Source organism: Capricornis sumatraensis, chromosome 5 (assembly GCF_032405125.1).
Source record: "Capricornis sumatraensis isolate serow.1 chromosome 5, serow.2, whole genome shotgun sequence".
Lineage (NCBI taxonomy): Eukaryota > Metazoa > Chordata > Mammalia > Artiodactyla > Bovidae > Capricornis > Capricornis sumatraensis.
The window spans coordinates 106,157,058-106,180,523 of record NC_091073.1 but is presented as its reverse complement, the minus strand read 5'-3'; the positions used below and the strand labels follow the sequence as shown (position 1 = coordinate 106,180,523).

Here is a 23,466-nt window from a genome sequence, read left to right as displayed (position 1 = left end):
AAAGACACCCTAGAGCCCTAAGACAAAATTAGAATGACCCTATCCATCAAAAAATACTTATGAAGGGGACAAACCTCCACACTGGAATGTGTCATTGTAAGGAACTTTTAGGGACAATTTGCAAAGACCCCCTTATATTTAAAATGAGCAAACTATATATGCAAGCACGTTGTTTCTTTAAAAAGGAGGAGTCTGACAGGAGGAAGAAAAATCACAATGTTGGGGGAAAATATTTTAGAAGAGGCTTTTTCTTTCTCAAACTAGGCCTGTTGGTCTGGGCCCCGCCCATCTCTGAGGCCCCTCTCCCCTCACTCGGTGCTTGGCACCTCAAACTGCAGCCACCTGCGTTTCCTTGCCTGTCAGTAACAGCAGCTTCTCGCATAACTTCACTTCATTCAGGTCTGTTCTCAAACCTTACCTACATAGAAAGAACTTCCCCGACTACCATCTAAAATATCATTCGCTTACTTTGCTTTTGTTTTTCTTTGTAGCAGTTACCACTTTCTGACATGTGTTTCTTTCTTTACTTGTTTACTGCCTGTCACTTCCATTGACTTAAGACTTCTATCACCTGGAAAAGAAAGCTGTTGGCTCTCCTCAATAATGTATGTTGGGTAAATAAAAGGAAAAAAAAAAAGCCCATAAAAAACACGACAGAAGAGCCTGACAGAAAGTGGGAGAGAAAATGTGAGGAAGCATGAACAGTTACAATTTGCCAGATACATGCGAACATAAATTCATGAGAGAATGTTTATATTTGTGTGCAACGTGTGACTTATTTATTGTTCTGAAAGAGTCAAATAAGCTAATCTACTTGAAAATACTTAAGACAGAATTTAAACCCGCGCTGTCACAGCACCGCGATCTCCCAGACGCGCGCCCTAATTTCTTTGACTTTCTCAGTAGACTGAGCGCACCCTCCCTCTTATAAAATGTATTCTTGTCGCTATCTGATTGGCTGTCCCTCCCAGGCTCTCCTTCCTCATTGGTTATTCCCCCAGTCCTTCACTCGAGGACCCAAGCTGTCCATTTGTCTGCTGCCGCAGACGGTGGCTGCGGCGGCACTTCGGCCAGAGTAGTTCCCCGGTGACGTCAAAGGCGCTGCCTGCCCACATTCCAAGGCATGGGCGGGGACTTCCCGCAGTCCCTGCCTTTGGGCGGAGAGCAAGACTTTTGATTGGATAGGGCGGCGAACTAAGCATCCGATTGGTCCCCGTCCTGGAGGGAGGCGGAACCTTAGTTGCGTCCTGGAGCAGAGCTGAGGAGCCCTGGGGAGTCTCAAAGTTTTGAGTCTGGCGCAGTAGCGGAGAGTGGGCTTATTGAGAGGGGCTTTTCTTGGGATGAGAACTGATCTCCTGCCTTTATTTTGGAGGCACACCCTGGTTTATTATTCTCCTCAGCCTACGATCTGATCTCTGGACAATCTGTCTCCTCAGGAGATTCTCAGATCTCCGAGGACACTGGACCCTTGGCAGTTCTCTCTGAGGCAGAGGAGCGAACCGTTTGCTTCCTAAGTGCATAAGCTACACGCATACGCACGCACACTCGGGCACACACACAGGCACACACCCTCACGCGGAGGCGGATCTCGCCCACCGAGGCCGCCCAGTCCGCTCCCCTCCTGCGCTCAGCATCCTCGGCCCATCGCGCCTCGGACCACCATGGAGGTGCTGGAGAGCGGGGAGCAGAGCGTCCTGCAGTGGGACCGCAAGCTGAGCGAGCTGTCAGAGCCCGGGGAGACCGAGGCTCTCATGTACCACACGGTGAGGACTCGGTGGGCAGGGGAAGGGGCGGCTGGAGAGGGATAATTGTCATCAAAGGAACAGCTCGGGACCGGAAACTCGGAAGGGAGTATTTGGGGAAGAGCTTGCCCGGAATGGAGCAATCTGGAGAGAGGTGTGGTTTTTCTAGCTGAAAAGTGAAGGTGGGCCGCTGGCCCTTTTAAATTTTTGATAACAGTAACGACCCTTTGTATTCCTTTAGCAACTTATACTCTTCCCCGGGTGCTTTTCACATCTGCTATTTCATTTCCTATTGCTCCATAAAGCTGGAGAACGGGTAGATGGTTTGATAATGTTTCGTTTGCTACTGATTTTTGTGGGATGCTTTTAAAAAACTGGACAAAACAAAGTAGCAGTTTCTTTCCTTCGCCGTCATATTCTCTCCCTCTCTTCTTTACTTTTTAATTTGTATTTTAAGAAATATACCTCTAGGTATGTGTGTATGTTTTGAAAAAAGGCCCCTTCCTTTTAGGAGAAAGATTGCTTTATTTGACTCCTTTAACCCTGCAGCCAAGAAGTCTGCTTCCTCCTTCTTCAGAGGAAAGATCAGCAAAGGGGTATGGAAAATCTGAGACAGTGCACATTTCGGAAAGGGTTTGGAGAAGGTGGGACAGCTCACCAGTTCCTTGCTCAGCCTTATGCCCCAGCGACCCTTTTGAGCATTAAACTCTCATAGAGCACACACATTTCTTTAAAAGTTTTCAATTTCAACCAAGTGTTTAGCGTTAAATTTGCAACATGAAATTGTGTTTACAACAGCCAGCACTGAAACTATGACTTTATTGTGAGATCTCTTTGTTTCTTTTTTTCTTTTTACAAATGCAGAGTTTATATTGAGAGAGAGAAGGAGAAACACTAATAAGAAAATGAGAAGCTTGGCTGTTTTTCCTTTATGATTCTTTTAGTGGGGTCAGTGCCTGGATATTTGAAACTTTTGCAAAATGGCCTGCCGGCTCCACCTCTCTGGCCTTGGCCTCTGGCTGACGTTATTTTGGGAAAAGGGAGGAGGGCCTCCCTGTGATTCCCACCAAAGCATTTGTGGTGGCTGAGAATGGCTTGTTGAAAACAGGCGGAGGGCGGGCTGAGAGGGAGTGGAAGCCCATGCTGGGTCAAAAGCCAGCTGTGTGGTGTGATCTTTTGGGCTGTGCTCGACCAGCCTGTCCCAAGGAGACCATGTGGACTGCATTTCGACTGGGGGCCCAGATGTGCTTCCTGTTGCCAAGACAGAGCTGAGAGCACATTGGCCCTCAAATATCTTCTGATAATATCTCCAGATGTTTCTCCTGACGTGGGCCACACCTGAACCATGTGCGAGGGGCAGCTCTTCTCTTTTGTCCTTGTGAATACTGTGTAAATGTCTCATCCAACAGCTGTAATGCTTTGGGTTGTCTTTCAGCTGGTGGAATAAATTATGTGCAGGGTCCACATTCTCTTCCTTGGGCCTCGGGACTTGTATTTGTGAGATCTCAGGGTCTGAGATGCTACCTGTGACTGTGGCATTAACTCCAGGCAGAACTGCTCAGGCTGGCTCTCACATCTTTATGAACAGTTTCAGGAGTAAAGACCTTACCTTCCTCTTGGTAGTAAGGGCTTAGTTTTTCTCTGTCATTGTGATGAAGCAGCGACGGGTGATTATTTTTCTTCTAATTTGATTTTTTTTCAATTATTTTTTATGTCTGCCACTTAGGGACTTGTCTCTCTTCTGGGCAGCTCTCATATAAAATACCACTTGTCACTGTTGCAAGTCATGGCCCACAAACTGAGTATATGAATTAGCGTTGAAAGATGAGATTTAATAGCACAGACGACTGGATTATATTCCTTCTAAACTAAGGGGAGTTTGGCAGAGATTTGAAAATAGATAACTTTCCCATCTGTTTCTTGAACTCTGTTGAGTATCCAGTTGCAGAGCTCGTTATTATTGCCATTTGTCCATAATGTGAAATGGCCTGACCTCTAAGTGGAAAAAGGGTGGCCTGATTATGCATTCACTCAAAGATTTGTTCTTTCAGTGAATGGTTGTTGAGTAGCTTCTATGTGCAAAACACTGCTCTAAGCAGTTCTTGTTGTTCAGTTGTTGTTCAGTTGATAGTCATTTTGGAATCTTTGTGACCCCATGGACTGCAGCACACCTGGCTTCCCTATCCTTCACTATCTCCCAGAGTTTGCTCAAACTCAAGTCCATTGAATTGGTGATGCCACCCAACCATCTCATCCTCTGTCACCCCCTTCTCCTCTTGCCCTCAAGCAGCTGGGGTATATCAGTGAACAAAAAAAACTCAAAATGCTTGACCTTGAGAAACTTACACTCTATGTGTGTGTGTTCAAGGAAAGATAAACAATGAAACAAGCATAAGAAATAAGAGATATGTTATGCTGGACAATAAAGTACTATGGAAAAAGTAAAATGAGAGTGAGGTAAGGGGGATAGAGTGTAAGGAGAATAGAGAGTCAGGTAAGGGGGATAAAGTGAATTGAGTGATCAGAATAAGCCTCCCATACAAAGTGGATCTGAACAGAGGCTTGAAGGAGGGAAGAAGGATCTCAGCAGGTTGAAAAAACAGAGCAAAGGCCCTCAGGTGGGAGTGCATCTGGCATGAACTTATGGTAACATCACTTTCTGTTTTAGATCCCCCCATTTGGGGCAGTTTCTTCCTTGTAAATGCAGGTTACTCCAGGCAAAGTGCCTGTTTTTGGAAAGGCTCACTGAAACTTTCCAAGTTGAGTAGATTAGGCATCACATAGGGAGTGGAGAGCTTGCAGGGAGGAAAATTGGTAAGGTAGTATAGTTGCCATCTATTGAACATTTATCATCTGAAAGGGAGGGCTAGCTTCATAGGCCTGCCACCTGTGCAGTCCCACAGGGACCTGCAATCTGATGCTATGCTGTCACCATCTTGAAATCCTTAATAATCTTTGAACAAGGGGCTCCACATTTGGACTTTGTATCAGGTCCCATAGATTATGTAGCTAGTTCTGATGAAAGGCATTGTACTTATTGCTTTACAAAAATGATATCTCAATGGAACTTCCCTGTTAGTCCAGTCGTTAAGAATTCCTGCTTCCACTGCAGGGGCATGGGTTTGATCCCTGGACTGGGAACTCAGATCCTGCACGCCCTGCGTTGTGGCAAAAAAACAAAACAAAACAAAAAAACCCTCTGTGTTCTAATGAAGGAGTTGTTTTACAGATTAAAAAGCTGTGGCTTAATGAGTTTAAGCAAATTGGTAAAGGTCATTTAAACTCAAGTCTGCCTGCCTCCAGCGCCCAAGCTTTTGCCCACTGTGCTATATGAATGAAGGATCTAGGCTTAAAAGGAACTGAGTCAGGGAATGGGAAAGGATATTTGGGGAATCAGAAATTGCTGAGTCTGAAGGCAGCTAATATTTAACCAAGGTGGCAGTGCAGCCACCAGCCCTTTCTAGCGTGATCACTCTTTTGCTCTAAATAGGGATTTAGCTACTACATGCATGATTGCTACTGTCTATTTGGCAAAACTGTCACCTACCTGATTTTAAAAACATAGAAGTTGCCGGAGGCTGGGATTGTCACATCTCCCAGGCACCTTCTGTGAGCCATCAGGCGCAATGAAAGGAGTGCATAGATAGATTGAATTTGGAATTGCTCATTAAATGTTGAATTATTAGAGCCTTGCAGTTCCTCTTGAAGCTTAAAAATTAGTTCCCATACAGATGATGAGATATAATTTTAAATCAGTGAGTACTTCTTTTGGATACAGGCTAAAAGTGATTTCATAAAAGATGGCAGCTATAAAAATGAGGAGTGTGTATTTTAGGGTTTCAAATCATTGTAAGACACCTTGTCAAACTCCCCTCAGCCTGCCAGAGTATTGGACATTTCTAATGTTGATGTTGTGTTTCCTCTAAGATCCTGTGCAGATTACACTTCTGGGAATTTACTGTGGGATTTTGCAATTTAAAGAGCAAAACAGTCTATAAATCTTATCTGTATATATTATTATATACCCCGACTAAATCTGGGGTATAGTCCCTTGGACAACACGGAGATCAAACCAGTCAATCCTAAAGGCGATCAGCCCTGACTATTCATTGGAAGGACTGATGCTGAAGCTCCAATATTTTGACCACCTGATGCAGAGCTGACTCATTGGAAAAGATGCTGATGTTGGGAAAGACTGAAGGCAGAAGGAGAAGTGGGTGACACAGGATGAGATGGTTGGATGGCATCACCAACTCAATGGACATGAGCTGGAGCAAACTCCGGGAGATAGTGAAGGACAGGGAAGCCTGGCATGGTGCAGTTCATGGGGTTGCAAAGAGTTGGACATGGCTTAGCAACTGAACAGCAACAACAATATCTGGGAGGATGCTCAAGAAACATAATTAATGATTTTCTATTAAGGTGACTTGAGGGACTAGAGGTCAAGAGAGGGAGGAAGAGAGAGGGAGTTGTTTTTACACCATTCCTTTTGTACTGTTCAAATTTTTACCTTCTGAAAGTATTTAGGGATTGAATAATGACAACTTAAAGGCACCACATGAAACTGGACTAGAGGTGATTTTGGCCTCCATTTCCTTGTAGGGATGGGGATCTGATGCTCGCTTAACACCACCAGAGTTGGGGGAGGCCTTGGGTACTGAATAGAGGAAGCAGGAGTGCTTGGGGGAAGAAGGGCTTTGAGGCTGGAAGATTAGCAGTGGATTTGTGTATGATGCTTCATGCTCCTGGTATCCTTCTTATGGCTCAGTTTAGCGATCTGAAAAATAGGAATTTTATCAATGTTTACAGTGATTTGTTTTTAAAGGTATACAGTTGGAACTACCAAGTGTTTGCAAAGATAATGACAGAGGTTCTGCTTAGTATTTTATTTTATCTTACTGAAGTATTTCTGAGCTTCCCTGGTGGCTCAGTGGTAAAGAATCTGCTTGCCAATGCAAGACTCTCGAGTTCGATCAGTGGATTGGGATGATCTCCCGGAGAAGGGCATGGCAGCCCACTCCAGTATTCTTGCCTGGAGAATTCCATGGACAGAGCAGCCTGGAAGGCCAGGGTCCATTGGGTCGCAGAGTTAGATGCAGCTTACTGCCTAAACAACTACAACAAAATAGTCGATTTACAATGTTGTGTTAGTTTCAGGTATACAGCACAAGATTTATTTATATATATATAATTTTTTTCTTTTTTCAGATTCTTTTTTCTTATAGGTTATTACAAAATACTGAGTATAGTTTCCCATGCTATAAGTAGATACACACTACTGATTTATTTTTAGCAGTGTGTATCTGTTAATTCCAACCTCCTACTTTAGTTGTGCTCATTTTAAATGCTAAATTTGTGTAAATCCAGTTCTTTGTAGAATTTTTTAGTGGTTATGCTGCTTAAATTTTATATCCAGTTGGTTCTTAAAGGTAAATGACTGAGCCCATCAGATATCTGTACCAGTTCAGTTCAGTTCAGTCGCTCAGTCATGTCCGACTCTTTGCGACCCCATGAATCACAGCACGCCAGGCCTCCCTGTTCATCACCATCTCCCGGAGTTCACTCAGACTCACGTCCATTGAGTCCGTGATGCCATCCAGCCATCTCATCCATCTCCTTTATTCATTCATTCATGGCCATCTACCTTGCTTCTATGACCTGGCTATTGTGATACAGCTAATTCACTTTGTTGTACAACAGAAACTAATTCAACGCTGTAAACAATTATAATCCAATAAAAGAAAGACTGAGGCCAGAGGGTGGTAGGTGGGGAGTGAGTTAAGAGGAGGGTCCTCCTGCCTGGGGTGAGAATGTGAGGCCATCTGGCTTCCGCAGCCACAGTGACTGCTGGAAGGCAGATGCTGATCTCCGAGGCTGGTGCTTTCCCCTTCCTTTTGGTGGCCCAGAGACTTGATGGGGCTCCAGTGGGATATGGGAGCTTTTGCTGTGATGCTCATCTCCAACTGTTGGTCCCTGGCCAGATTCTGTGTGAGACTCTGGGTCCTCATGAGTGAGAAGTCATTACTTCTGGTTACCTGACCTCTGGTTACCTGACCTCCACCAGCTGAATAAAGGTAATGAATTCCAGTAGGAGACAGAATTGTGAAGTCAATAGATATGTCTTGGAGGCCCTATGCCACCTTTCTTCAGCCCCACTCCTTTTGTGTTTCCCTCACTTCTTGGACCCCAAGTGCTTGCTGTAATGGTGTTCCCTTTTCAACCCCTTCTCTTTCATTTTGCTCTCAGGAAAGATTTGATAAGCTTAACACTAAAAATATTAATATTCATAATACTTAACATGTGACCCTCTAAGTGGGCATTTATTTTTAACAATAATTACTTCAGATTAAGAGGGTGAATCTCTAAATGCAGAACCCAAGGCGATAGCCAGGTAGTGGGTGAGAAGTATTTGGGGAATTCCCCCCCCAAGGCAGCCTTGCATTGTGTTACTGATTTAGTGATGATTTAAAGAATTTTCATTGACGTGGTGAAAAGTCTTTGACTCAATTATATTATTTCCTACAAAGTTGTTCTTATGGGGTTGACATGGGTTGGGGGAAGGTGGGTTTGGACATGATTCTGGAAGATGAGCGGGCAATGCTGAGTTTTGTACTTGTTCTCTTTCTTGAGAGATCCCTGAGTGATAATCTTCTCTCGAACTCTGATGTGAAGTTGCTCTGGCAGGAGAAATCAGGCCTTGCATCTAGATTAATAATCGAATTAAAGGACAATGCTCGCAGCTGTGAACAACTGAAAATTGATTCAGATTGCTTACATAATGAAAGTGGAAGTGAAATCCGACTTTTTGCGACTGTATAGTCCATGGAATTCTCCAGGCCAGAATACTGGAGTGGGTAGGCTTTCTCTTCTCCAGGGGATCTTCCCAACTCAGGGATCGAACCCAGGTCTCCTGTATTGCAGAAGGATTCTTTACCAGCTAAGCCGCCACCATTTCCTACATAATAAGTGAATTATTATGTTCTGTTGCAAGATTCCTAAAAGTATAGCTACATGTTTGGCTGATTCATGTGCTCCTCGGTCAGTGTGGGCCTAGATTCCATCTCCAGGTGTCATCTTCAAGTTGTTGGTGACCAGAAAGCAACTCATACGCATATGGGTCTCAAGTATTCAATATGACAATATCCAGAGGAAGAAGAGAGGTCGTGCCTTGCCTGTGTCTGTTTTTAGGATGAGAGAAACTTTCAGAAGCTCACCACCTGATTTCTCTTTAAGCTTTATTATCAAGGATTGGATGACTTCATCATTTCTAAATCCCAATGGCTAGAAAGGGATTTACTGGATTGGTTTAGACGCAACCAGCATGACCATGTGTAACGATCATTGCTAAAATAGTCTGAGTTGCTGGACCTTCCCTTAATGAAAAGATATGTTCCTTTAGCCAATGGTTGTTTTTCTCATAAAGATGGGCTAGCAAATGTAAGAAGTTTTGAGACATTTAAATATGAAGTTGCTCTGCGTGCATGGGCTTTTCAGGTGGCTCAGTGGTAAAGAATGAGCCTGCCAATGCAGGAGACTCACGTTTGATCCCTGGGTCAGGAAGATCCCTTGGAGAAGGAAATGACAACCATTCCCGTATGCTTGCCTGGGAAATCTCATGGACAGAGAAACCTGGTAGGCTATAGTCCATGGAGTTGTGAAAGAGTCGGATATGACTTAGCAACCAAACAACTGCAATGCATGTAAAGGCTGTCATGGAGACGGTACTGCTGTGTTCCAACTCACGAATGAGGAAATGTAGAATTACCTATATTATCTGAACTCTCTGCATCATGGTCAAATATCAGGGCTGGAGGTAACTAGCCGAGCCTTAATCATGATCACCGTGCAGGACAAGAAGGACTTGTTCTGTTTGAGGTCCACGTAACCTCATCTCTGCAGGCAGAAAGCTGGATGTGTTTTTCCAAAGAAGTTGTTTTTCCAGTTGCATATGGCTGTTCAAACAGGGATAAGGTCAGAGTGTGCTTGTTTGCAGCTTAAACTGCCTGCCTCAGCCTGGCATAGCTCTGAGCACTGTGTGGACTGTCTTGGGGCAAATGGCCTAAGGCCTTGGATGGGCATTTGATAGGATTGAGGACCTATGGGTGCAGGGTGTCTGAATTGCCCAAGTGAGTGAGTTTATGAATGAAGGAGTAGTGTTTACATTCCCTACCTCAGTAGAGGCAAGACTGAAAGGAAATGGTGAAATCCATCATTGGTGTCAGCCTTGAGTATACTCCCCCCATGTGGCTCACCACATGCCCTTCACGGCTCTTCCAAGTGAAGTACCATGTGACCTCATTTTTTCCCTGAATGGAAGTGTCTGGGTTACTCGCGAGGCACTTAGGAGATGATGACCTATTTATCTGGGGAGAATCTGAGGCCTTGAACCAAAATGAGAGATGCTTAGCTGTAACACAAGTTCCTTGAAGGCAGGGGACATGACTGTTTTTTCTCTGCTCCCAAACTGATGCTGAAATTGAAGCTCCACTACTTTGGCCACCTGATGTGAAGAGTGGGCCCATTGGAAAAGACCCTGATGCTGGGAAAGATTGAGGGGAAGAGGAGAAGCGAGTGACAGAGGATGAGATGGTTGGATGGCATCATTGACACAAGGGACATGAGTTTGAGCAAACGCCTCAGTAGTGAGGAGTGAAGGGCAGGGAAGCCTGGTGTGCTGCAGTCCATAGGGTCACATCACAAAGGTTTGGACATGACTTAGTGACTGAACAACCACCACCACCAAGTTTGCCATGCTCAAAGATGTGTAATGCTTGTTTAACACGCTGTTACATAGAGGGAGGCAGTCTTGGAGAAGCTCGGTGGCCTTGGTCTCTTCTGTTAATGTATTTTTTTAAAACTTTGGATGCTTGTGAAAGCCTCTGCAAGTCTGAAAACTTAATATGAAAGTGAGTTGGGTAGTTTGATGTCAATAACTTTCCTTGTTTAGTTTTGAGAACAAGATGAGAGGGGGCGTGATTGTGTAACAGCTCCAGTTTCCACCAGAGTTGAAGGCAGAGGCCTTTGAGCCAGGCAGATTTGGAATCCAGGGCCACTGTGTCTGGTGATCTGTGTGCAAGTTCCCTCTCCTCTCTGGGGCTCAGGTTCTTCCCATGTATCTGCCAGGCCCATAGTGGGCACACTTTCCCACCCTCTCCCCAGAGTCAAATGTCTTTTTTCTGGGGAGGAGGAGTTCCCACCTCAGGAGTCTGACATCATTCAGGAAGCTCAGGGACCTGTAATTATTCCCTCTCACGCATTTTCATTTCCTCTCCTCCTCAGTTTCTGCCTTCTGCTGTAAACACAGGCCTCTGCCTTGAACACATGTTTGCCAGATGCTACTGCCCCTCCTTCCTCTGCTCAGTTTTTCTCTCTTGTTTACTGCCAGGTTTTCTCAGACAATAGCTGCAGTCTCCACTTCCTCACTTTCTACTTCGGCCTCCTGTATGTTCTGGTTCCGACTGCTGCCTCAGGGGTCTCCAACTTCTCTCTGACCATTCGATCCACTAATCTTCTCTCCATCCCTACCTGCAAAGCCTCATGGAGACATTTGGCGATATTGGCTGACCACATGGTCGTCTTGTAACTTATTTTTGCTTTGGCTTTGGTGACACCTGGAACGCTTCATGTTTCCTCCTTTGCCAGCTGCCTAACCATCTATTAAATGTGAGCGTTTGGTACTTGATCTTTTGCGCTCTCTTGGGCTCCTCTATCAGCTTCAGTACAGCTAGTCTCAGATCTTTACATCTGTTAGTTGTCAGTGGATGGAACCTGGGAGATCTTTGGAATATGACCCAGGATTCTTCTGGGCCATCGTGAGCTGTTGAGCAGCTCTGGCTGGATGACTTTTGAATCTTCCTGATGTGGTACTTTGAGAAGAGCTGGGAACACTTTGATCCTCCTGGTCACCGCACCCCTGTGATCTTAGGGGATGTTTACTGACCCAACTCTACTTCAGGGTAAACCCATGAGAGGCTCACAAGTCACCGCCGGGACCCAGCTATTTCTCAAGTCAGTGTCACCCATCAGATACAGGTTGGGGTGGGCTTGTGCTTATTCTTCAGCTTGGAAGCCCTTTGTGGTGTTCCAGTGGTATGTCTTATTTTTTTCTGGGACTAAGTGGAAGGTCCATGTGAGAGTCAGACATCACCTCTTAGATCATGCGCCATTGATCCGTTGGGTGTGTGTAGCTGCTGTCGAGCCCAGTTACAGTTGCCCCGTGTTGAATTGCCTGCCTTTGAGTTGCTCTGTTCTTGCGTCATTTATTTATCTAAATTTTATTGACATTATTGAAGAGCTTTTAAAGAGTTGAGATAGGTTACTCTGAGCTACTCAAATGAATATGCCTGCTTTTTCTTACCAGTATCTTGGAAGAGAGCTTTTCTTTGGTAAAACTCACTAGAGTACAAGTTACTCTACATCCTCCTCCGTGGTTTCTGCTGCTCTGAAATGCAGCGTTTGTGTTATGGTCCCAGAGGTTCCTTTTAACTCCACTGCTGTTCTGTGCTGAGGTATCATGCTCCCACTCTTGATCTTTAAAAAAAGTGGATGATTTAAAACAGCAACAACAAAGTTCAGTTGATTGCTTCTTTCATTTAGGTAACCTGGTAGATATAGTTTTGCATTTCATAGCTTCTGTCTTCTGACTTAAAAACCTTGCCTCAGTAAAATTCAGACAAAATAAAGAATGGAAAAACAGAGGCACAGAGGTAGGAACATTTTTTTTTTAACATCAGAAACACACACACACACAAAAACCTCTTCAGACTTCTTGGCAAGTAAGAGGAGTCTGGGGAAAAAAAACCTACAAACAGTTTTCCAGTCGTCTGAGTGGAAAATCTTGTTTTGTTTTGTTTTTTTAAATAACATTTCATATCTTGGAAATGTCTGAATAGTTTTTGTTTAAAGGGAAATTCCTTTTGGCTGAGAAGGAGCTTGCAGGATTCAAACTGATAGGGCTATGTTTTTAGAAAACTTGGAGGAAACAAGGATTTGTGATGAAAATGCTTTTTCACTGGCCAATTGTGATAAACAGAAATTTAAATCCAAGGTTACCAGTCATAGCATTTGAAAGGTTCAGCCATTAACTCCTTCCTTCCCCCTTGCTTCCTGTCTGTACATCCTGGGGAAACATCTCTCATTGCTGGTCCTTCCTAAAGGAACTTAGTGAACTGCTTTTCTAAACCTGTGTGTTCTAGGCAGGAGGGTATGCATTCTTGGCCTCATGGTTCTCCCAGACAAGTGGAAAGGAAGATATGTAAATAAGTAATTAAAGCACAAGTCATTAAATATCTGGTGTATGCTTTAAAGCCATATTCAAAGTCTTTCTGGAGCACACAGGGTGGAGTAACAGATCTGAAGGTGATGAAGAGTTGGAGAGCCTCTCATGAAAAAGGTGATATTTGCATTGGATCCTGAAGTATAAATAGGACTTCTCTGAGCCATAGGAGTAGTAGGTGCAGAGTAGGACTGTATAAAATGTCATAGTTGATTCTGTGAATTCCAAGTAGCTTTTTGTCATTTCAGGTAGGATGTTCTGTGGGGAGTGTTGGGAGATAACGATAAGATCATACAAAGTTGGCCTGCTTTGTTAGCCCATTTGGATATTCTTTTGTGGGCTGCAGAGTAGGAAGCTCTTAAGACTTTTAACAAAAAAAAGAGGGGAAGAAATGTGTTTTCGCAACGAAACCCTAGTGGTTATAAAGGATGGATTGGAGGGGAGAATTTGTGGCAGCAGGATGATCTGCTGGCTGGTTATGTCATCCATGAAAGTAGGACAGGGCACAAGGGGGCCTTGAACCATGGAGAGGAGCATACGGGTGCAAGAGAAGGTTAGGAGTTGGATGTAGGGACTTGGTGGCAGTGGGGCATAAAGGGATATTGGAGACATCCTGCTAGCTTTTTGTTTGTTGTGCTGCACAGCGTTCAGGAGCTTAGTTCCCTTAACAGGGATTGAACTCATGTCCCCAGCAGTGGAAGCTCAGAGTCTCAACCACTAAACTGCCAGGTAAGTCCCAACATCCTGTTTTCTGATGTAGCAGACAGAGTTGATGGTGCTGCTCTTGGTGGAGGAAGGATGAGTTTGGTGGGGAAGATGTTGAGTTGAGTTTTGTACATGGCAATCTGATGTGTTCATGGAACATTAGGGAGAGATATCTAAACGCCGTTTGGAAACATGGATCTGGAGTGCTAGAGAAAGGTCTGGTGTTGCAGATTTGGGTGTTATGAGTCTCATGGGGGATAAGTGAAGCCAGTAGTCCAGGGAGGTCAGGGAGAGAGTGAGGAGAGAATGCAGCCCTGGGGAGGGTTAGCAGAAGAAGAGAAATCTGCAGATGGAATGCAGAAAAAGTGGAGAAAATCCAGGAAAATCTCATCGCAGGATCCAAAAGAGGGGAGGGTGGCTACAGGGTGGTCATGATAAAGAAGGACTGTGCTCTTCAGCTGCCTGCCAAGCTCTGGACCACTGTGTGGTGTCAGCTCAGGGTGGGACTGCGTCCGGAGTCACCGAGGCCCTGGGGGTCTATACCTGTGGGCGGCTCTGTGGCTTTGTGCCGATGGAGTGGAGGCCTTACTGCCAGCAGAGAGCAGAAACTGCCGAAGGGCGGACGCTGGGAGTAAATATGCATGGTGGATAATCTATACAACAGTGCCTCTTTCTTTCCCTTTGTTTTTGTAAATTTCATCCTCAAAATTAGCCTTGGAGACTGTCCTGGTGCCGGTACAATATTATGAAAGTCCTCTCTTCATCCTTCTCTTCTGACTGAATCCCTGTATTCCTGACATCTTTCTCATCCTCGAGGAGGAGTTCATGCTGGGGTCCCTTTGTGCATCTGTCATTTATGGGGCTCAGGCTTTGGGGCATGTAGAAGGAGGGTTCTCTGGACTTACGAAATCTGTGTAAGAGGGTTAACAACTGCAACATTAGTTGATCAGTCATGTCCAACTCTCGGGCTTCCCTGGTGGCTCAGCTGGTAAAGAATCCACCTGCATTGCAGGAGACCTGGGTTCAATTCCTGGGTTTGGAACATCCCTGGGAGAATGGAAAGGCTACCCATTCCAGTATTCTGGCCTAGAGAACAGTCCATGGGATCACAAAGAGTTGGACATGACTGAGCGACTTTCATTTCACTTCATCCAACTCTTTGTAATCCCATGGACCGTAGCCCACTAGTCTCCCCAGTCCGTGGAATTTCCCAGGCAAGAATGCCGGAGTGTGTTGCCATTCCCTTCTTCAGGGAATCAAACCCAGGCCTCCTGCATTGCAGCCACCAGGGACTCAGAGTTGAAATTTATCAACTGCCTGTGAAATTTGAGCATTTTCCTTTCTATATATCTGCTGGCTCTTCCAAATGAGAAGGTATCACGTGGACCCAGTACTTGCCAAAGACGAGTTTGATCACAGAGACATCAACACTATTCACATGGTAGAAAAATACAAAAAAACCAAATTGGCCCCATTTTTAATGACATAGTAACAGGGGGAAGGTGAGGACAAGTGGTTTTTGTAATAAATGTATGAACCCAGGGGCTTTCCAGTGAAAGGGACATTAAAATAAATGATGCTGCTTCAAAGAAAATGTGCAGCTCCAAGCAGCGCCTGTTGGTTCAGGACCTACAAGGGGGACTCTGGGTGGGGGACATCCTGCAGTCCTCCCCATACCCCCTGTGTCCTGTGGCTCAATGCTGCCTTTACTCTCTGCTGCCCTGTGTCTAGGATGTCATTTTCAAGGCCCTCAAACCTCCCCAGGAGGTGTAGAACAGGAATGGGAGGAGGACTCTGTCTGCAGGACTGAAGGTGGCCCAGGAAAGAAGAGGGTAGAGAAAAAAAGAGAAAAATTCTGCATCCTGACTGCACAGGGAGGAAGCAGCAGGGTCAAAGTTGAAAAAAAATAGACAACTTTTTTAGAACAGCTTTAGGTTCACAAACTTCCCTGGTGGTCCAGTGGTTGAGAATCACCTTGCAATGCAGGGGACACAGGTTCGGTCCCTGGTTGAGGAACTAAGATCCCACATGCTATGGGGCCACTAAGCCCATGTACAGCAGTTAGAGAGCCTGGATACTGCAACTAAGATCCCCTGCAGCCAGATAAATAGATAAGTAAATCATAAAAATAAAAAGATTTATGGGTTTCCCCAGTGGCTCAGATGGTAAAGAGTCTGCCTGCAATGCAGGAGCCTGGGTTAAATCCCTGGGCTGGGAAGATGTCCTGGAGGAGGAGATGGCAACCCACTCCAGTATTCTTCCCTGGATAATCCCATGGACACAGTAGCCTGGTGGGCTACAGTCCATGGGGTCTCCAAGAGTTGGACATGACTGAATGAGTAACACACTTTAGGTTCACAGCAAAATTCAGCAGAAAGAGTACCATTTCCATATATTCCCTGACCTCTGCACACCACGCACAACCTACCCCAGCATCAACATCCCGTCATTACACACTTTTGGAATGTGGACTCATAAGCCAGGGTTACCTGTGACAGCTTTGATTTTAACTTTGTCTTTTAAAATTAGTCACAGACAAGCTTCCTTTTGTAACCCAACAAGAAGCCAGGTTGGTCCAAAGAGCCTCAAACCTATATTTGTGAGAGTGTATACAGGCTGTTTTTTGTTTCTTTTGAATAAAAATTTATTTTAGACAATTTAGGAGGAGACGTATAGATTTCAGTTCTTGTTGTTCAGTCACTCAGTCATGTCTTACTGTTTGTGACCCCATGAACTGCAGCACGCCAGGCTTCCCTGTCCTTCCCTAACTCCCAGAGTTTCCTCAAACTCATGTCCATTGAGTCAGTGAGGCTACAATTAAACTCTTAAAATATGGTGTGTCTCCCTCCCCAACCTCTGCCCCCTTCCATTTACAGGTGGCTTAGGAGCTGGACATTGGAAAGGAGGGTGGGATTGAGTGGGGGAAATACTGTATTTTTTTGTAACCATAGAACTTGAAGGCAATCTTTGTAGCTAGGACTTTTAACTGTGGTATTCATTTCTCAGGCAGTACCAGGAGTTGTTTTTCTGGTTCTGCTCTGGGTTTTCGAGTTTTCTTGCAGGGCTCCCCTGCAGCCCATGACCTACATTTGGGAGCAGTTGGTAGGCCTAAGACTGTGGGTCAAGCCCAAACCCAGATGGAGACCAGCTCGACCCCCTGGGGTTCCAGGGTATCATGTTCTAACTGAAGGAGCCAGTGACCCTGGCGGTCTTGACATACACATACATTTTTGTCACATTTTCGTGTTTGATGAGAAAGAAAGGCAGAGAAGGAGAAGTAAAAAAAAATACTATTTGGTGTTTCAGCTGTGTTTACACCTTAGGAACATGAGGTGGGTTTTAAATAAAAAGGAACCCAGGGTTTCCTTTCGACTTATAGGAGGAAACTGAAATTAAGCTCGGCCCAGCTGAGAGGTGGATGGTTGAGCAGATTGAATATGATGAATTTTCAGCTTTCTTACTCTTGCTCTTCCTGTTTCTGTTGTGGATTCTGAATGTCCTGTTGTCTGCTGATTGCTCAACCACTGGGGCAGAGGGTTGGTAGGAAAAAACAAGGATTTTGTAGTCAGCACTGACTTCACAGTCCTCATCACCACCGACCAAATGATTTATTCAGTGCTTCCCAGTGCTGTCAACTTGGCACCAAGAGAGAATGATGTTATCCACTCTGAAGTAATAGATGAGGCCAATCACAGCCCAGGGGCTCTGTGGGCTCCAGCCCCCACTCAGGGCATTCCATAGACGCACTCTTGAGAAGCTACCAGAACATTGGCAAACATGTCATAGGGATCCAGTGAATTATTTGCTGAGTGGATGAATGAATGATTCTGGGCTTACTATCTGGCACTGCCTACCCTGGGTATCTTTCTGAGGCTGTTTCACAAGGCCATGATAGAGGATGAGTGATATGATGTAAATCAAGTGTCTGTCTCCAAGCCTGGTACATGGCCTCTGCTTCATTTTTCTTTTTTAAATTAAAAAAAATTATTAAAACATTTTCTTTGGCTTCACCATGAATCATGTGGGATCTTAGTTCCCTGGTCAGGGTTTGAACCTGTGCCCCATGAACTGGAAGCATGGAGTCTTCACTGCTGGGCCACCAGGGAAATCCCATTTTTCTCCTCTGGTAATTTCAGGGAGGCACAGGAAGAAAATACTTGTTAAATTCTAATCAAAAGGGAACAAAATTAGTAAATAGAATAAAGCCTCTCTAATGTGACCTAGTTATTTTGTTTATTTTCTCTAGTTTTATTGGGATATAATTGACATAAAACTTAGGAATTTCAGATATACAACATAATACACACACACACACACACACATATATATATCTCAAAACGATTACCAAAATAAAGTTGGTTAAATCATCTCACAAAGTTACAATTCTTTTTTCCTTGTGATGAGAACTTGTATGATCTACTCTCTTAGAAACTTTCAAATACCCAAGACGGTATCGTTAAATAGAGTCACCATGCGGTAAATTATATTCCTAGGACTTATTTACCTTTTAACTAAAAGTTAGTACCTTTTCACCACCTTCACCCTAATGTGGCCTAATTGTGATGACTTTTAGGTGCAGGGGGCGGGAAAGAACCCTAAAAGTTTAAAGGAAAAAGCCCTAAAAGTTTTTTCAGTTCCTATGTGAATCTTTTTAGGCTCAAGGCCTGGTTTTGATTTGCATGACTGGGTTCACAGTTTGATTTTTCAGGCACCTGCTTCTGCAGAACTGAAATTCTGTGTAGGTTTTGAGGAGGTGGGTTGGCAGCAGGTGTTAACATTCTTTAAGTCACCAGAGGGAGGGCATGCAGGGGCTGGTCCATTCGCTATTCCCGCCTTCGCCTGAAACAGCCATCTGTGACTGAGATTACTTACACTGCTTTTTTAAAAAAATACAAAGAGCACTTCTGGGGCTGATTGTGATGAAGCTGGGAATTCACTTAATAGGAAGAGAGAGGGAAAGAATGGTAAGTATGGTGTGGGATAGCAGTAAGGCTGTCCACTGCGGCACTGCCGGGCCTCTGCGCCTCCCAGCAGAGCCACTGCGAGATCTGTTGGTAAGCTGCAGCGAAAGGTGTTTAAGCCATGGGCTCTCCTTCTGACCCACGACCTGAACTGACCTTGCAGAGGATTTAGTGTAAGCAGTTTAGCGAAGGAACTTCCTCTGACTTTGCTTTTTTGGGAAGCAGAATTCAAAGTTGGTTTTCTCTGACTGACTCTTTTTGAAAAGTTTTTATTGGAGTATAGTTGATTTACAATGTTGTGTTAGTTGCAGGCATACAGTAAAGTGAATCAGTTATGCATATAAATGAAATCATTCCTTTTTAGATTCTTCTCCCGTATAGGTCATTACAGGGTATTGTAAAGAGTTCCCTAGGCTACACAGGTCCTTATTAGTTGTCTGACTGCCTTTTATGTGGACCAACTAGCATTCTGTCTATCAGACGGTCCATAGAGATTCTGGCATGTGAGTGGACTCACATCCATAATGCCTTGTTATTTTTGATGGGGCAGTTTCAGTAAAACTTTGAGAGGGAGCTGTTAGAAAACCTGTGTCCAAATCTTCATCCCCTCTGGAAGGTATAATTTTTATTTAACAAACACGCACACAAAACCCATGGCTGATAATGAAGTGAACGCCACAGAGAGAAAAACCCTTAGCTGTAGGGACTAACAAGTGTGAATAAGTTACCTGATGGTTCTTCTCTATAGAGCTGCTTTATTGTAAAACAGCTGGCAGTTTGGGAGACTGGTTAGCCTTCACTGGTTTTTCATGAAATGCAGATGATTTCATGGAGAAGTTTGTTCTTTGGTATTTGCCAACCAAAAGAAAAATATCCTGGTAGGTAGATTTTTTTTTTTTCCTGTTGCCCTTTTGAGAAACTATTGCCTAAGCCAAATTTAGAAAAAATAAAACCAGGAACAAAGGTTTCAAGATTGCAAGTATATACGTCACTTGGCTTCAAAATATAGTCACTGAAATGTGTCAGGGGGACCTACTTATCTTATGAACCAAGAGGTCTTTTATTATTTATTTATGGCTGTACTGGGTGTTTGGTGCTGCATGTGGGCTTTCTCTAGTTGTGACGTGCAGGCTTCTCACTGTGATGACTTCTCTTGTTGCGGAGTGTGGGCTCTAGAGCTTTCAGGCTTCAGTAGTTGTGGTGCACGGGCTTAGTTGCTCTGAGGCATGTGGAATCTTCCTGGACCAGGGATGGCATCCGTGTCTCCTGCACTGGGGATTCTTATGCACTGGATCACCAGGGAAGTGCCCAAGAAGTCTTGATCGAGGCCTTTTAGGATTGGTGTAGTTTTTGAACAGTGTCAGTGGGGCCTAGGATTGTCCCATCTTTTCATTCTACATTGCCTCATGACTGCAAAATGATTACTTTATCTCTGGCGTAAAATCAGCCTCCCTGGCAGGGAGAAAGTGAGAGGGCAAAGTAGAGGAGGGTAATACTTGTATTAGAAAAGCCAAGGGTGGCTGGACTTCCCTGTTGGCCTAGTGGTTAAGGCTTTGAGCTGCCAGTGCAGTGGGTGAGGGTTTGATCCCTGGTCCGGGAACTATGACCGCACATGCCGAGTGGCTCCACCGAAAGATAAAAATGAGAAAAGAAAGCCAAGGCTTGCTCTGAGGGCCCTAGCAGAATTCCTATCAGGTTTCACCGGCCGCCTCTCATTGAAGAGAAGCCAGGAAGGTGCTTTAGCTGGACACGTTGTCACCCTGAACAAGATTAGCATGTCTGACGGTGAGGAGGGAGGGCAAGATGGATCCTGAGTGGTTAAGCAGCAGTGTCTGCTGTACCACAAAAGGACATTTTCCCAGATTTATAGGATCCTGGGTCTGGTGGGGCCTTTGAGATGGCCGAGGACAACCCTTCTTGCCAAGATAAGGAAGCTGCTTCATTTTCTTCTGTAATACTTTGGCTCCATGTGTGCCAGCCCCTCAGTTGGATTTTGGGCACCCCTGGGCTGAGCTTCTCATCCCCAGATGTATAAACTGTGCCCAGAATGAGAGTATCTGCAAAGTCCCTTTCACGGGAGAGGAGAGGGGCAGGGGCAGGGTAGTGTGTGCATGGGAATCCAAAATTCTGATTATACCCTCTCAGGAAAAGCAGTCAGCCAACAACAATTACTGGGCCGCCTCTGAGCGCGGAACCTGAGATCTGGCCTCCAGGAACGCTCTTAGCTAAAGCCACGGGAGACTCAGCTCTGCCCTAGGGGAGCGAAGCCTAGCAGGGCTCCCAGTTCAATGGCACATGTGTGATGAGTGCTGGTGGTGGGCAGTGGCCTCGGCAGACCAAGGAGCCAGGCCAGGAAGACAGCCTGGAGGAGCTGGCTTTGAGCAGGGCTTTGTAAAGGTCTGTTATTTGGTGGGGAGCGATGGTGTGTAAAAACACTGATTTGAGGGTAAACAGCTTTGCCAGGTTGGAGCCATTTAATAACACTGGCCTGTGTAGCCTGGTGTGTTTCCTTTAGAAGAGCAGCCTTGAGTCAACAGAGTTTATGGTGTGTGCAGAGGGGGTGTTGTGTTAGGCAGATTTACTAGAACATGTCAGAAAGACCACTAGCTCTGTACTAACTTTCCCTGTGAATTTTCAGTTTCAGTCCTCCCATTTCCCAAGGACTGCCTGGCAGCCCTGGCATTTCACTTCTGTCCTTGCTTCTCACTGTTTGACTATTCCTTCTTTAAGGGGTGCAGCCAGCCTCCATGGTGCTGTATCTGGGGGCCCGATAGTGCTCTGGAGGGCATCCTGTTCAGAGTCTCAGCCTCATCACCTCATCTCACCCCAATTACCTCTCAAAGGCCCTGTTTCCGAAAACCATCACACTGGGGTTTGGGGCATCACCATATGAGTTTTGGGATGGCACAGTTCAGTCTACAGCACTGGGCGTCCACTGGAATTTCACGAGGCTCCTGACTGACAAGTTGGGGAGGGGGGGACCAGGGCAGTGTGTTTCCTGCTGGAGGAAACCTGTAAGAGTTGAAAACCTGTAGAGTGGCAGTTCTTTACAGCTGAGATCATGGACTCAAGTGGGTCTGAGAACTTCCTGGAATGCTCTCCAGGGTATTGTAGGTGTACAGTTTTCATCACGTTTTCAAAAGAAATTCATGACCCCCAAATGTTAAGACCTACCATCCTGGAGGTTGTATTTCTAAAGTGAAGGCTGAGAGGAGTCAAGTCTGTGCACAGCCATTGTCCACTGTCAACATCCCGTGTGCATGGGAGAGGACCGCCCCCCACACTGCGCCCCTGCCCCATGCTTCCCCCCTCTCCCCCAGCATTCCAGAGAAGCCCTGCCTGCTCCTGCTGCTGTGCACTAATTAGATGCTGACTGCTGACAGGGGAGCTCTTCTCCCAGAAGCTGCATTGTTTGTACCCTAAACCCTTTGTCTGTTTTTTATTGGGGGAGGAGGGAGGGGAGAAAGCCTTTTTTTTTTTTTTTTGAGCAGGTGTGAAAAATGAGTGGCTTGCATCATAAGCCAAAAAAAAAATCTTGGATATTATAAAGATATTTCATAGTATTCTCAAGATTCTGACTCAAAGTAGACAAAAGTTGAAGCAGTCTTTTCTGATCAGAAGTGAAAGCCCATCATTCATCACAGCCAGTGCCAAACCCTACACTGGTCTTAATTTTTTTTCCTTCTCTACTTCCTGATCCTCCCAGGAAGGATTTCTTCTCTACATATAGGAATTCTTCTCTACATCCATTTTGAGTTTTATTTGACTTCATATTATATATTTCTTTCAAGCCATTTGAATCATTTTGGAAACATGGTAAACATAAATACATTTTTAAAACACAGACCTGACTAGAATCTGACTGGCTCACTCCTGACCTGGGCACAGTCCCTGAAGGATGCTGGTGGCATTGGCCTGGGTCCTATTCCCCATCCCAGCTTCCTTCTCATCTCCTTCTTGTCCTTCTTTTTCTCCTTCTGTGTCCTTTGCTCTCCTGGGTCTTTCCTTTCTTCTCTGATTGTGCCCTAACTCTGCCACTATTTCCAGAGTTTTGTTTAGCCCTGATGGTATGAGGACCCCCAACTCAGGGTTTGGAATCTGTTATTTGATTCTCCTGCTTCATTGCCAGAATCTGTGGTCCCAGCTGATGGTGGCATTCAGGAGGTTGTCACATTAATGGTGTGCATTGTTAAAGGCGGACTGGAAATTGCAGTATTGACTTTCCAAAATATTCAGGAGCTGAAGACCCAGAAGGAGCATTGTGGAGTAACTGGACCAACATATAAATAAAGAGCAGAAGTAGCCAAGAGAGGAACTAGCTGCTCTTAGAGGTCACTGAGGAGTTTTACTGGTTGACAGTGGAAAACTTCTTGCCTATTTTGCCTTCTTGTTATTTTCTCCCTTTCAATTGGGACACTGCGGACCTCTAGGTCTAACAGTTCCGTCACCTACATTGAGCAAGACTGGTCCCCTGGTTTTGGAAATCTGGATCTAGGTTTGCTGGTTACTGGTGTCCATAATGCTTGGCCCTAGACATCAGCAACCCTTCCCTTTCCTTTCTCCAGTTGTGTCCCTCCAGACCTAGAGGTGTGGCTCACCAGTCTAGGTTCTTCTTATGGGGCCTCTGGCCACCTCCTTGGTTGGCCTCACTCCCCAAGGTGTTTTAGACCTGATGAATCCCTTGGAATCATGAGGTTCCTGCTGTGATCACCTCCATTGCCTGTAGCAATGGTTCTTGGTTTTTGCTACACATCATGATTACCTGGGAGCTTAGAAAATATCC

General features: G+C 45.0%; 1 protein-coding gene across 1 annotated transcript in view; it reads left to right on the top strand.

Moving 5' to 3' along the window:
• The first annotated feature begins 1,401 nt into the window (after window positions 1-1,401).
• CREB3L2 (cAMP responsive element binding protein 3 like 2) overlaps window positions 1,402-23,466 on the top strand; it is a 124,284-nt gene continuing 102,219 nt past the window's right edge. The window contains exon 1 of the mRNA XM_068973120.1: window positions 1,402-1,763. Coding sequence (XP_068829221.1) covers window positions 1,662-1,763 — 102 coding nt within the window. The 5' untranslated portion in view covers window positions 1,402-1,661. The remainder of the gene's footprint in view (window positions 1,764-23,466) is intronic.